The sequence below is a fragment of the Sciurus carolinensis genome, chromosome 4 (genome assembly GCF_902686445.1).
Source record: "Sciurus carolinensis chromosome 4, mSciCar1.2, whole genome shotgun sequence".
In the NCBI taxonomy this organism is placed as follows: Eukaryota; Metazoa; Chordata; class Mammalia; order Rodentia; family Sciuridae; genus Sciurus; species Sciurus carolinensis.
In genome coordinates this window covers 155,907,008-155,921,128 of record NC_062216.1, presented here as the reverse complement: position 1 = coordinate 155,921,128, position 14,121 = coordinate 155,907,008, and the positions used below count along the sequence as shown (strand labels likewise).

General features: G+C 33.8%; 1 protein-coding gene across 12 annotated transcripts in view; it reads left to right on the top strand.

The window, feature by feature from the left end:
* Anks1b (ankyrin repeat and sterile alpha motif domain containing 1B) overlaps positions 1 to 14,121 on the top strand; it is a 1,141,006-nt gene that overhangs the window by 164,040 nt on the left and 962,845 nt on the right. For all 12 annotated transcript variants that reach the window (XM_047548161.1, XM_047548162.1, XM_047548158.1 and 9 more), the window contains exon 2: positions 11,190 to 11,270. In XM_047548161.1, coding sequence (XP_047404117.1) covers positions 11,190 to 11,270 — 81 coding nt within the window. The remainder of the gene's footprint in view (positions 1 to 11,189; positions 11,271 to 14,121) is intronic.

Below are 14,121 nucleotides of genomic sequence, written 5' to 3'. Positions count from 1 at the left end.
GACTTTGAAAGAGGTGATTGAAAGACTGCATTCCATGTGTTCTCTGTTGGAATTGTAATTCACTTGTTAATTTGGGAGATTGTCATTTCTGAAGTTTTCTGGTGCTATCCCCAAAGTCTGGATTACTTCATGCCTCTGGTGGGTGAGTGCTCAAGGACACATAACTCTAAAATGGGATAGAAAGGGAATTCTGTTTCCCCTGAGATTAGGGATGGGGAGAGATTAGGGAGGAGCAGGGAGAGAGGAAGAGAAAGAAACATGTCCATTTTAAAAATAAGTTGCAGAGTCAGAGCAGCAAGGGCTATATTCAAAGCACAACATGGACCACTGTTAGATTTCCCCACTGTCAATTTTTACATTCCATTTCTGTGGGAAAATGGGCGACAACATCTCCAAGCTGCTTCCTGCTGAATGATGGCAAAGTTGGGGGAAGTAACCCAAAGTCCTTGTTTTCTATTGGGGGGTGGGCACGCATGAGGAAAGCATAGATAGTTAAGGGTATTCACATCAGAGCAGTCCAGATGTCCACAATGGCAGATGGCAAGTGACTGGTCAAGGCATATATAGGGCAGGGATCATGCAAATGGCCAAGGGAATTGTGGGCTTTACTGAGTTCAGTTTCCTTTTTCTCAGAGTGAACCACAATGGAGCAACCTGTAGCATTCAGGGAGAGAAGGCGGGAGTTGCCTGAAGTAGTTGTTGATGGACCTTAATTTTATTTATTTATTTATTTATTTATTTATTTATTTATTTATTTATTTATTTATATGTGGTACTGAGGATTGAGCCCGGTACCTCATGCATGCTAGGAAAGCATTCTTTCACTGAGCTACTACTTTATCGAATAGTAGTATCTCTTTATCATATAGATTGAGCCATTGTATAAAATCTTTTTTTTTTTTTTAATTGGAACTTTCTAGTTATACATAGTTGTTGTGTAAAACTTTTTCAAAGTATGTCCTCTTTAGGACATAAGAACACAGGCTATTCTCTTGGGATTTCTCCTCCCAAAGGGCTTCGATATAAGCTAAAAGAACTGATCAGAAGGAGTTCAGGTCACTATGCTATAGGGCCTGTGTTAAAACTAGAGAGGAAGAAAGGAAGGAAATTTTCATTTGACTGGGAGAAAGGTTAGTACCTAAGATCTGGCAACACTGTTCTGCATCTAGCCAGCTGGTACAAACAGAGAATAACTATTCTAAGAAGCACTGAATATCAAATGATTCCACAGATGTTATATCCTGTCATATGGTGATAAATATTCTCATAGTTCAATATTTGTGAAAAGTATTAATTCCTTAAAATAATTCCTTTTTTGTGTAATTTCTAGGTAAGAAGTTTTCACATTATGAAGGCCTTTAAATATACATTGTCTAATTGCCTTCTAGAAAAATTATACAAATTTATATTTTTACCAGTATTTATTATAAGACCTTTTCTCTGCATTTTATCCATCACTGAGTGTTACTGACGTTTTTGCACAAAAAATATATAATGGAGTGTATGTTTTTTACTTTCTTTGGTTGCTTTTGACTTTGACATTCTTCATATATGTGGTCATCATTTTTATTTCATTTACCAAATATTTATTTGGCACCAAACAATATCTTAATCACTACTCTGTGAACTGAAGATAGAGCGGTAGAGCTCCCATTCTGGTAAGGAGACAGATAATAAACAAATATGTAATGGGGAAAGGGAATGATGATAGATTCTGTTTTTGACTATCAGAGAAGGGGGATAGACTCCAAAGATGTAACATTTGAACAGAAAGATTGAGCCTTATGATTTTCTGAAGAGAATGTTTCGTAGGCACAGAACTTCAAATGTAGCAGCCATAAGGTATAGCGCTTGTGTTTTTAAGGAGGTCAATGTGTTAGAATAGTGTATGAGGAAAGTAGGGTAGAAAATGAGGTATGGGAAGAAGTCAAGGTTATATCAAGTGGGATTTAATTTTGTGTGAGGTAGGAAATTCCACAATTTTTCCTTCTTCAATATTTAAAATGTTTTTTCTCAGGACTATTTATTGAATGATTTTCCCTTTTCCTGCTTTTTTCCAAATGTCAGCTTGATTTGTCTATATATTATTGGACCATTTCTAGAGGTTCTCTTGTGTTCATTCATCTCTGTATTCTGGCACAAGAATAACATTTTTGGTATTGTTTTATAATTTGTTTTAATAATTGGTGGCACAAAGGACCCATTATTGCTTCTTGTTCCACATTTTTTTCCCTGCAAATTTGTCTGGATGCACTTTGGAACTTGCAGTCAAGTTTTCCTTAAAAACAAAAACAAAAACAAAAAACCACAAATATTGTAACTGAAGTTTTGTTATTGTTTAGATGTGAGGTGTTCCCCCAAAGCTCCTGTACTAACACAGGAATATTCAGAAGTGAAATGGTTGGATTATGAGAGCTGTGACATTGACCCATCCTAGTTTGAGTAGAGGAACTGAAGGTAGGTGGGGTTGGTTAGGTCACTGGGGGCATGCTCTGGAAGGGTTCATCTTTCCTGCAGCTCATTCCTCTCTCCCTTTCTTTTTTCTCCCCCTCTCCTCCCCTCTTCTTTCTGCTTCCTAGCCCCCTTGTCCTTAGCTGCTTTCCTCTGTCATACCCTTTTACCAGGGGCCTTATCTGGGGCCCAGAGCAATAGAGATGGTTGACCATGAACTGAAACTCTGAAACTGACCTCATGATAAATGTTTCCTCCTCTGAGATGTTCTTATCAGGTGATTTGGTCACAGCGATGAAGAACTGACTAACACAGCTGCCTTAACCACATTTATTAATTTAAGTAATTATAAATGTTTCTATTATAGCTTTTGTTATAAGAACAAGAATATTTATAGTTGTTGGATATTTACTGTGCTCTAGGCACTAAGCTCACTGCATATATTGTAGTTTTCTGGGTATATTTCTCTTCTAATGAGATTGCAAGCCAAGACTTTATCTTATTTGTTTTTGTATTTCTTGGATACATCATTTTTCTTGCACACAGTAAAAGCTTGATGAGTGTGGGTTAATAATTAAGAGTTGAAGATTGAAGTAGAAATAATATTTATGAATAATTTCTCTTCATTCTAGGTCCCTGAGCAGTGAAAAATTGTTGGTATTTACTAGAGTTGAAAGAGGAAAAGTAAGAAATTAGTCAGGATCTCACTGGTTTAGAATTTTGGTTTATCTGTTGAATTGAAATTTTAAAGACCTTATCAGACTTACATCAATTATTTTATCAAATCTACCCATATTCTTTTCAATGAGAAAATAAATGTTCTTCAATTCTGATAATTTTTCATAATTTCATTGTTTTTAAGAAATTATAATATTCAGTGATGAATGGGTGCTCTACTTATGAGCCCCCTTTTACTTTTCATATCTTTGCCATTTTGCCTAATTTTGTGGAATATTTAAGCTTTATTTTCAAGTCTTTTGAGTTTTAAATTTCTGCTACCATTTTTTTAAAACACTTTTATCATTTTCTTTAAATGTTTTTATGATTTTATTATTACATTCTACTTACATTCATCTTCTTTACTTATCTTTAGAAAATATTAATGATACTATTTAAAAAAATTTTCTTCTTCCTGCATAGTCTAAATTTCTTCTAGGTTTCCTTATTCTGAAGTTTATTTCTATTTTTTCTGTGTTTTGGCCTCTTTACTGATTGAGGTTTTCCTTGGATGACTAGATGTCTTTGGATATTGTTTGTATTTGAAGTGAAGGATTTCAAAAGTTCATGGTAAGTTTTAGTTCATGGTGTTGAGATTTGTAGATTGTGGACTTTTTAGTGATGTTCTTGATCTGCTTTTATAAATTTGCTGCTACCACATGTTTTTGCATTGTTAGTTGTAAAGTTTTTCCTAGGAAGCTAGTTAAACCATAGGGTGGTCTCTGTTCTCCCATCTGGGTCCCATTGAGAGAACCTCACAGTCACTATATTTGGGTCCTTTTGGATTATTTTAAAAAAAAATAATATAATAGAATATTCCAGTGGACTTCCTGGAGTGTATAACCCTTGCTGTTGGTATTTTAGAAGCCCAGTCAAGGAAGATGTTTATGTAAACATTTCTTTAGATCCCATTTCTAGTTGGCACGTTTGCATTCAACTGTGCCTGTTATCCTACAGTCCAGAGACTATGTAAGTCCATGCCAGAGAGTATATCTCCTATTCTACCAGGGAGATGGAGGGCGGTCACTGCTGTTCTGAGAAGGGGAGGGAATCTGAGAATCTAATTGATTTACATTTTTAACCCTTATTGATGGGTATTTCAGTAATTCATTCCTTTTATTTCTGAGTAGAATTCTGTATATGAATATTATAATTTCTATTCATGTGCTAGTGAACTTTTTGGGTTGTTTCAGTTTTGTGTGGTGAAAATTAAGCTGTTACAAATATTCATGTGCTTTTACTTCTTTTAACTAGATACCCAAAGTACAATGGTTGGATTGTATGGTATTTGTATGAGTTTTAATGAAATTGCCAAATTATTTCCAAAAGTGGTGGTACTGTTTACATGTCTACCAGCAGTGTGTGAGTTCTATTTGATTTACATCCTATTGACATATGTATGTGAAGTTGTTTTAATGATAGCAATTCTCATAGATATGTTGTAGTATCTTATTGTGATTTTTTTTAAAAAGAAATTTTAGCTGGGTGGGTGGAGCACACCTGTTATCCCAGTTACTTGGGAGGCTGAGACAGAAGGATGGAGAGTTCTGACCAGCAACATAGCAAGACCCTGTGTACAGGAAGAGAGCGGGATGGGGTGGGGGAGGGTGGAGGGAGGGAGGGAGGGAGGGAGGAAGGAAGGAAAAAAGGAAGGAGGGAGGGAGGAATTCTATTGTGTATATTTAAGGTATACAATATGATTCTAAGGACACATACAGTTAGTTAAAAAAAAAAAAGTAACTATAGTAAAGCAAATTAATATACCCATCATCTCAGTTATCTTTTTTTTTTTTTGTAGAAAGAACAGCTAAAATCTAATCATTTAACATGAATCTCATATAGTACAGTTTTATTACCAATAGTCCTCATATTGTATATTAGATTTCTAGACTTGTTCATCCTACTTATCTATTTATTACTTTATCCCTCTGATATACATCTATTCATTTTTTTAAAAAATACTTTTTGGTTATAGATGGACACAATACCTTTATTTCATTTATTTATTTTTATGTGGTGCTGAGGATTGAACCCAGTGCCTCATGCATACTAGGCAAGCGCTCTACCACTGAGCCACAACTACAGCCCCCATCCATTCATTTTTGAAGTGGATTGTTTTGTGACTGTAAAGTTCAATGATTTCTTTAAAAATTTTAGATATTAACCCCTTATCAGATATATAGTTTGTAAATATTTTGTTTCCCCAGTCCATAGGCTGCTATTTCATCTGTTTGTGGTTACCTTTGCTTTTCAAAAGCTTTTTAGTTTGATATAATCCCATCTATTATTTACTTTTGCTTGTGTGGCTTAAGCATTTAGTGTAATACCCAGTTATTGCCAAGGTATTGTCTAGGAGCTATTTTTTCTTCTACAAGTTTTTAAAGTTTCAGGTCCTATTGATTTTTTTTTAAATCCATTTGGAGTTGATTTTTATGTATTCTGTAAGAAGAGAATTTGATTTCATTCTTTTGTATATATAAATCCAGTTTTCCTAGTACCATTTATGGACAAGAGTATCTTTTTCCCATTTTGTCCTCCTGGTATCCTTCTCAAAAATTAGTTTTCCATATAGACTTGGATTTCTTCGGGGCTATCTATTCTGTTTCACTGATAATGTATGTGTTTTTATGCCAGTGTCATACTGTTTGATTACTTAGCTTTGTTATTAACTTTGAAATGTGGAAGTGTGGTATCTCCAACTTTATTTTTCTTTTTCGGAATTGTTTTGGCTTTTTACTGTCTTTTATGATTCCTATAAATTCTAGAATTTTTTTCTATTTCTGTGGGAGAATGCCATTGGGATTTTGATAGGGATTGTAGTGAATCTGTATAGTGCTTTGGGGTGTATGGATTTTAGCAATATTAATTCTTCCAATCTGGGAACACAGGATGGATCTATCTATCTAAACTCTATTCCTCCTTTCTGATCCATTAATCTGTCTTTACTCCAACTATGACACTTTGAGTTTTGTTTACTGTAGCTTTTTCATAATCTTGAAAGCAGGTAGTATAAATCTCAAACTTTGTTCCTCTTTTCAATGCTACTTTGACTATTCTAAGTTTTCTGCATTTCCATATGAATTTTAAAACTAGTTAGTTTATATACAGTAGCTGTTAGGATTTTTATTTGATTGCATTGGATCCAAAGATCAATTTGTTGGAAGTTGAGTCTTGTGACTGATCAATTTGGCATATCTCACCATTTTTTAGGCCCTCTGTAATTTTTTTCAGAAATATTTTGTAGTTTTCAGCACATAGATTTGTGTATCTTTTGTCAAATTTATCCCTAAAATACCATTTTTTATGAAATTGTATTTTTTTCTAACTGGCTAGTATTTTAAAAGAACTTAATTTCTGATTTTTTTTTGCTAGCATATTGAAATATAATGTATATATATATATATAAAGTATCTTGCAACTTTGCTAAATATACTTTATTTTGTTGCTTTTTTGGAGTAAGTTTTACTTTTAAAAGCATTTCATTTTGAATTAATTTCAGACTTATGGAATTGTTGTCAAGATGGATCTGAGAGTTCTCACACAGAGTCCCATAGATATGTTTAGTTTTGATAGGTTTTGTGTAGATTCCAAGGGATTTGGTTATTTTGCCTTATGATGAATTTTTTCTTTCCACATAACCTTGATAGCTTTTATTTCTTTTTCTTGTTACTACATTTTCTAGTCAGTACATTTGCTGGAACCACCAGTTCATTGTTGGATACGAGTAGTGAGAACAGATATCTTTGCCTTGTTTGTGTTCTTAAGGGGAAAGCATGTAATCTTTTAAGCATCATTAAGTATTATGTAAATTTTAAGTAATTATAAATATTTTTGTAGATTTTTTTTTCCAGGTTGATGAAGTTTCTTTGTTACCAGTTTGCTAACAGTTTTTATTAGGAACCCAATGTCTGTATTTATTGAAATAATCATATATTTTTGGTTTTTAGTCTATGAAAATGGTAAATAATAAATGTTAAAACAAATTTATATTACTGTTATAAACTCCATTTCCTTATCATATAGTATTGTTTTTATATATTATTGAATTTAACTTGCTATATTTTAAGAATTTTTGCACCTGTGTTCATAGGTGATTTTTGATCTATTGTTCGCTTGTAATATTTTTGGCCTTATGGAAAGCAGACCTCCTGGGTCAGGCAGTCTTTATGTCTCTTCAGTATGTTGGAATGGATTTGGTGTTACTTCTTTTTTACATGTGTGTCAGAATTCCCCATTGAAGCCATCTGGGCCTGGAAGTTTTATTTTGCTGTGTGGGCATGTCTGGCAGGTGGCTTCATTGTTGCTTTGAGCCTGAGGCAAGGCACAACATCATGACAGAGGGCATCATAGAGGAAAACTGCTTACCTCATGACAGCTGGGAAACAAAGAGGACTGATGGGAACACTTCCAAGAACCTACTCCCTCCAACTAGGTTCCACCTCCCATAGTTTCCACCACTTCCCAATAGTCCATTCAACTGTGAGAACACCTGGATGGAGATTAATCCATTGATGGAGTCAGAGCCCTCAGGATCCAATAACTTCCCCAAATCTCCACCTCCACTTCAAACATTGCTGCACTACACATGAACTTTTGAGGGACATTCCAAATCCAGTTATAACAGTGGAGAGTATTTTTAAGTACAAGTTCACATTCTTTAGTACATTTAGGGCTATGCAGTTTATTTATTTCTTTTTAAGTGAGTTTGGGCAATATATTGTATCTTTCAAGAAATTTTTGTTTCATTTGTTTTCCTATTTATTGGTATATTCATAATATTGTGCTATACATTTAATATCTGTAGAATATATTATGATATTTCTTTTTCTTATGTTGGTTAATGTGTGCCTTCAATAAATTTTTCCTGATTAGTTTGTTATGGATTTTTTGATTTTATAGAATGTTTAAGTCTTTTATTTCATTGTTTTTTTCTGTTTCTCTGTTGTTAGTGTTTTCCTTTTTATTGGTATTGGGAATTGAACCAGTTACATCACTTGAGCTGTCACTTGAGCTACATCCCCAGACCTTTTAATTTTTTATTTTTTTATATTTTTATATTTTTTAGGCTTTTGTTTTTTGAGGCAGGTTCTCACTAATTTGCATAGGGCCTTACTAATTTGCTAAGACTGGCTTCCTGAGTTGCTGGAATTACAGGAATGTACCACCAGGCCTGGCTCCTGTTTTCCAGTTCTTGATTTCTCTGGTGTTTATTTTACTGTCCTTACTTTTGCTGATCAGGATTACTTCTTTTTCTATTCTTAAAGTGGGAGCTGAGGTTACCGATTTAAGATGTTTCTTCTGATCTTATATTGTCATTTTGGTGCTATAAATTTTCTTTGAAGTACTGCTTTAGGTTCATCTAAAAAGTTTTGATATATTTTATTTCTTTTAGTTCAAAATACTTTTAATTGTCGTTTTAGATATCTTCTTTGACTTATGTTTAGTTTCTAGTATTGATGATTTCTAGATATATATTACCGATTTATAATTTAATTCCCCTGGAGTCAGAGTGCATACTTTATATGATTTTAATGCTATATACCTTGGGACTTGTTTTATGATCTACAAGATGCTGTATTTTGGTAAATGTCCTGAGTTATTTTTCAAAGAATGTATATTCTGCTGTTACTGGGTAGAGTGTTTTAGTCAGCTATTTCACCACTGTGATTAAAGGCCCTGACCAGAACAATTTTAGAGGAGGAAAAGTTGATTTGAGGGCTCGCAGTTTCAGAGGTCTTACCATAGAATGTCAATAGAATGTCAGCTTCATCCCTTGGGACTAGAGGTGAGGTGGAACATCAGGTGGCAGAGGAATGTAGCTCACATGGTGATCAGACAGCAGAGAGAGAGAGAGAGAGAGAGAGAGAGAGAGAGAGAGAGAGGGAGGGAGGGAGGAACTGCACTCTCCAGATACAAAATATGTGCCCCATAGCCACGCCCCCAACAAACCACCTCCCCCAGCCACACCTCACTTGCGTCCATTTACCACTCAGTTAATCCCATCAGGGAATCAATCCACTGATTAGGTTAAGGCTATGACCCAATCATTTCTCCTCCAAACGTTCTTGCATTGTCTCACCCGTGAGCTTTTGGGAGGCATCACAACTAAACCATACAGTGTTGTATACATTTTAGTTAGGTCAATTTGGTTGATAGTATTTATTCAAGCCTTATGTTCCATTGCTGATTTTCTGTTTACATATTTTATCAATTATTGAGAGAGATAATGTTTAAATCTTAAAATATAGGTGGATATTAGCAGTTTATGTTTGATTCACATTGACTCATATGTATGTATTTTGTTTGTTTTGTTTTGGTACCCAAGGCACTTATGCACTGAGCCACATCCCCAGCTCTTTTTCATATTTTATTTAGAGATATGGTCTTGCTGAGTTGCTTAGGGCCTGGCTAAGTTGCTGGACTGGCTTTGAACTTGTGTTCTCCTGTCTCAGTCCCCAGAGCCATGGGGATTATAGGTGTGGGCCACCGTGTCCGAGTGATTGATTATTTTGAAGTTATATTGTATGCAAAAAATGTTTGGATTCTTTTGTCCTTTAAATAAATTGACCCATTTATTTTTATGAAATGATCTCTCTATTCCATGTAATAGCTTTGCTCTGAAATCTAGTTTGTCTAGTATTAATAGAATTATTCTGTTTTTTTCATCCCACCCTTAGTTGCTCCCTCCCTTGCTCCTTTGGCCCTTTCCCATGCTAACTAAGCACTCCACCACTAAACTACACTCCCTGCCCAGTCATTCAGCTTTCTTTTGATTACTGTTAGTTTGGTTTTTCTATCCTTTTACATTTTAACTATCTACATTTTAATAATACATGCTAGTATTGTGTTCTAGTACTTTCCTATGAGCTTCATAGATATTGATTCATTTGATCCTCAAAACAACACTATAAGGTATTATCTCCATTTTACAAATGAGTAATTAAATTTCAGGGAGGATTAGTTTATCCAAGACTACTTCCAACAAGTAATTGGGACAGATTTTGAACTCAGGGAGTCTAAATTGAAGATAATGTTTCTAATTACTATATAGTTTCATAGCCTTCTGGAAATCCTTATTTATATTATGTCAGATAGTACAAATTCAATGTCTCCAAAGTAGGAGTCATTGTTTCCTCCTTCATTGTCCTCTTAACAGAAAATTTGCTTCTTTTTTTCCATTTCACACCTTAGCTGATATTTTCCTTTTCCTTTCAGTCAATAAAGCCTAAAGTCTGAGTCATTTTGAATTACTGCTCCTCTTTACCTCTTGTCTTATTCTTTTTTTTTTTTTTTAATTAAGTCTTAGGATTCTACTCATTCTCATTGTTCCATTCTCTGTTTTTAGAGAAGTATCTTTTAATGCTTTATTTTTACAAAAGTTAAAAATAATTTCTTTAATTGTAGTGATCAAGGATAAAATGGACTCTTTTATGTAGTTACATACTATCTCCAGAATATATCAGCAGAATCAATGAAAACTGTAAAATTGATGGGATCATCTTATGGTTTATAATAGTCCATATGTTCAGTTTTATTTTTAAGTGTGAAATATTGATTACATTTTCTTGGTAGTGGTAGAATAGCAGGATGAGTTCATGTTCTTCCCATAATGCAAAAATGTTATAACTTACATAAATCACTGCCATCTCAGAAAGAGTATGTTAATAGGGAGGAGGCAGGTGTTATAAATCTTTATTCATTGGTAGAGATTATAGTATCTGAATGTAATATTTGAGTAATAATAGAAAGTAATAGGGAATTTTTGTATCCACACTTTAACTCATGGCAGTGAGCACACATTCACTCATAATTTCTAAAATAGTAATTTTCCCTGTTAATTTCCCATAATCAAATAAATGAACTTGTTTTAAGGAGAAGCATGAATTATGGCAATCATTTTCTGCCTGACTAAAATTTTCATGTGCAACATGCTGCTAGATGTGAAACTCTCAGACTTCTTTTTGTTTTTCAAAGCAAGATTCTGCTTAACTGTTAACTTTGCGCTTGTGCTTTATTTGCAGCATCTGGCGAGGCCCCAATGTGAACTGCACTGACAGTTCGGGTTACACTGCTTTACACCACGCAGCCTTAAATGGACATAAGTAAGTGTCAATTATTTGGACTGGAATCCTTGTGTATTTAGTTACATGTCATGAAGTTAATTACATCTGACGATGTCTTTCTTATATTGTCATGAGTTGTCCACTGTTCTTAGGTGAATTTGAAGAGACACTTGATAGAAATGTTGTTGAGAATGAGTGCATACAGAGTATAAACTGAAAGAAATGTCCTGAAATAGTCAAATACCATATAGAGAGAATGGAAGAAGTGATAGGACCATATTAGTCATTGTAGTTTTGGGGAAAGAAAGGGATAAAACCACTTGATAACACCCTTGTACCTCTTTTTCCCCCCTGGGAGCTCCATTTACTTTATTTAAAAATTAAAAAAAAACTTATTTGTTCTTTTTAGTTATACATGACAGTAGAATCTATTTTGATATATTTATACAAACATGGACCCTCCTTCCTCTTTTGTTAACCTTAGTAGATTACTGCTATTATAAGATGTGGACAGTTAATGAACCACTTCAGAAATCCTTCACATCTGCTTAAAATTTTCTGTCACCCATGATCATCTTTCTGGTTTAAAATTTTTCAACTATAAGCTTTTTTGAACTTATGGAGTTATGTTTCAAATAGTGTGATAGTATATTATGGGGAGTGAAGGAATGTGTAACCATAAACACTGCTTGACATGCAGTATTTTAGTTAGGTAACCTAATGGTTCAGTCTTCTGAATGATCAGAGCTTCCATCTTTCTCCACTAGAAGAAAAATGACCCTCTTCATGTATTTCCATCACCTCTTTATTTTTCCTTTTCATGAATGATCCAAGTTATTCTTTTGAGATCCAGATCATTTTTTTTCTCTTTAGTGTTTTGAATATGGTAATTAGTGCTTTAAAAATGTAGTTAGTTTCTGCTTTCCCACCTAGCCTTTGTTTTATTTTGTGATTTAAGACACAAAGAACTTTGTTTAATTTCAAGCTTAATGGCCAGAAAACTCCTCACTGCAAAAAATATACTATTTTTGTCATGATTTATCATCATGAAATTTTATTCTTAAAAACTTATTGAGTAAATCTAACACTATCAGTGTGTTTAAAGAATAAGCTGGATTTTATAAAATATTATAAACTGAATATTTCTTATGACTTAGTATTGGAATTCCCAAAATAAATTTCTTTTCATCCAGTCCCTTTCTGTATTGTGTTATCTTACACCATGTAACTTGGAACTTATTTTGGGCAGGTTATGTTGCTGGGTCTTTTCTTCTTCTTTTTTAATCATCTGTAGAATGGAAAATGTGTCCACATATCTAACTCTTTTAAAAGAGAAAAATTATTATTTATTATTCTTTGTACCTGGGTCATTAGAACAAGACAAATCAAATTCGCCAGAGGGGCTGGGGATGTAGCTCAGTTGGTAGTGTGCTTGCCTCCCATGTGTAAAGGCCCTGGGTTTAATCCCTAGCACCACTAAAAAAAAAAAAAAAAAAAGGACTAAATTCGCCAGAGGTAGATATACAGATGACTTCCTTGGCCATCTTAATTGTGGATTCAGGTAGTACCATATTTCTTCATTCCACTTAGGAAGATCAACTCTATCAATATAATGGGCGTCTTGGGCCTGACCACTTGAACTCTACTACTTTCCTTGTTCTGTCTCAGATTGGTATTGTAAGCACTTCTCAAAACATTATTTTCCCACAATGGATTTTCAGTAAAGTATTTAGAAAACATTATTGATTTGTACATGACAGTCGTATGAAATTCTAGTCATCGATATACATTTTTTTTTCCCTCATTGCATATTTTTTTTTTCCCTGTCGGCAGTGTAGAAAGTGAAGATAATTTAAGGGAATTGAATAGCAATCATCAGGAATACCATGAAGAGACTGGGAATTTGACCAGCTTTCTTTTAAGATCCTTTTTATTACACATATTCATCTGAAGATCTCCTTTACCTTTTCTTTTTAACGTGTAAGATTTTACTTAGTACCATCCTATAGGCACTGGAAAAAGCAGGAAAATTCTAAGTTTATCTCCCTCTGTTAGTTGTGTGACCTTAACCCATTTTCTTAACATTTCTGGGCCTCAGGTCAATGTATTAAATACATTGACTGGATATTCATTATTGTTCCATGCAATTATAACATTTTTTTAATAGTCTATATTGTGTATTACTTATGGCTCAGTAGTCTGTTATGATGCTACAATTCTGAAATTTGAATTTTAGTGTATAGCATATGTTCCTTGATTTTGCATATTTAAATTATCTGTGGATTTTTACAATTAGAGATAATTTATTCTGCCTGATTCCACATTTTATAGATAGAGAACAAGGCTATTTTTGGATAAGTGACAGTGTCCACTTACATAGTAAGGCAGGGGCTGTATCTGGAATCTTAAGTGCTGTTTACAAGTCAATGCTTTTACTAATACTCTATATTAGCCTCCCTTTGTGTTTAAATGCTTTATGGTTTCTCTGTATCACATAATGTTTTTCAGGGTTACCATACCTTATCATCAAGTAGTATGTTCACATAGAATGCTAATTTTAATATGGTTTAAGTAAAAAAAGATTTTTGAAGGAGAAAAAAATGTCATTAGAGGACATTTCTTTTCTTTGCCTTTGCTGTTCTCACTTAGTAATTAATATTTGATTGTTGTATTCTTTCCAAGTAAACCTTAGCAGATAGCATAGAAACACATATTTATTTCCATGTTTGTTGCTGTTGACCTTTGTATTCATGTGCTCTACAATGCTTCCATGAACATTATAACTTCTAGGCTAAAGTTCTTGGAATCAGAACTGGAAAGAGTGTTAGAGTGAGTGTGGTTTCTTCTTTTGCGTTACAGATTGTCCCCCTGACACCCAAAATACAATTTA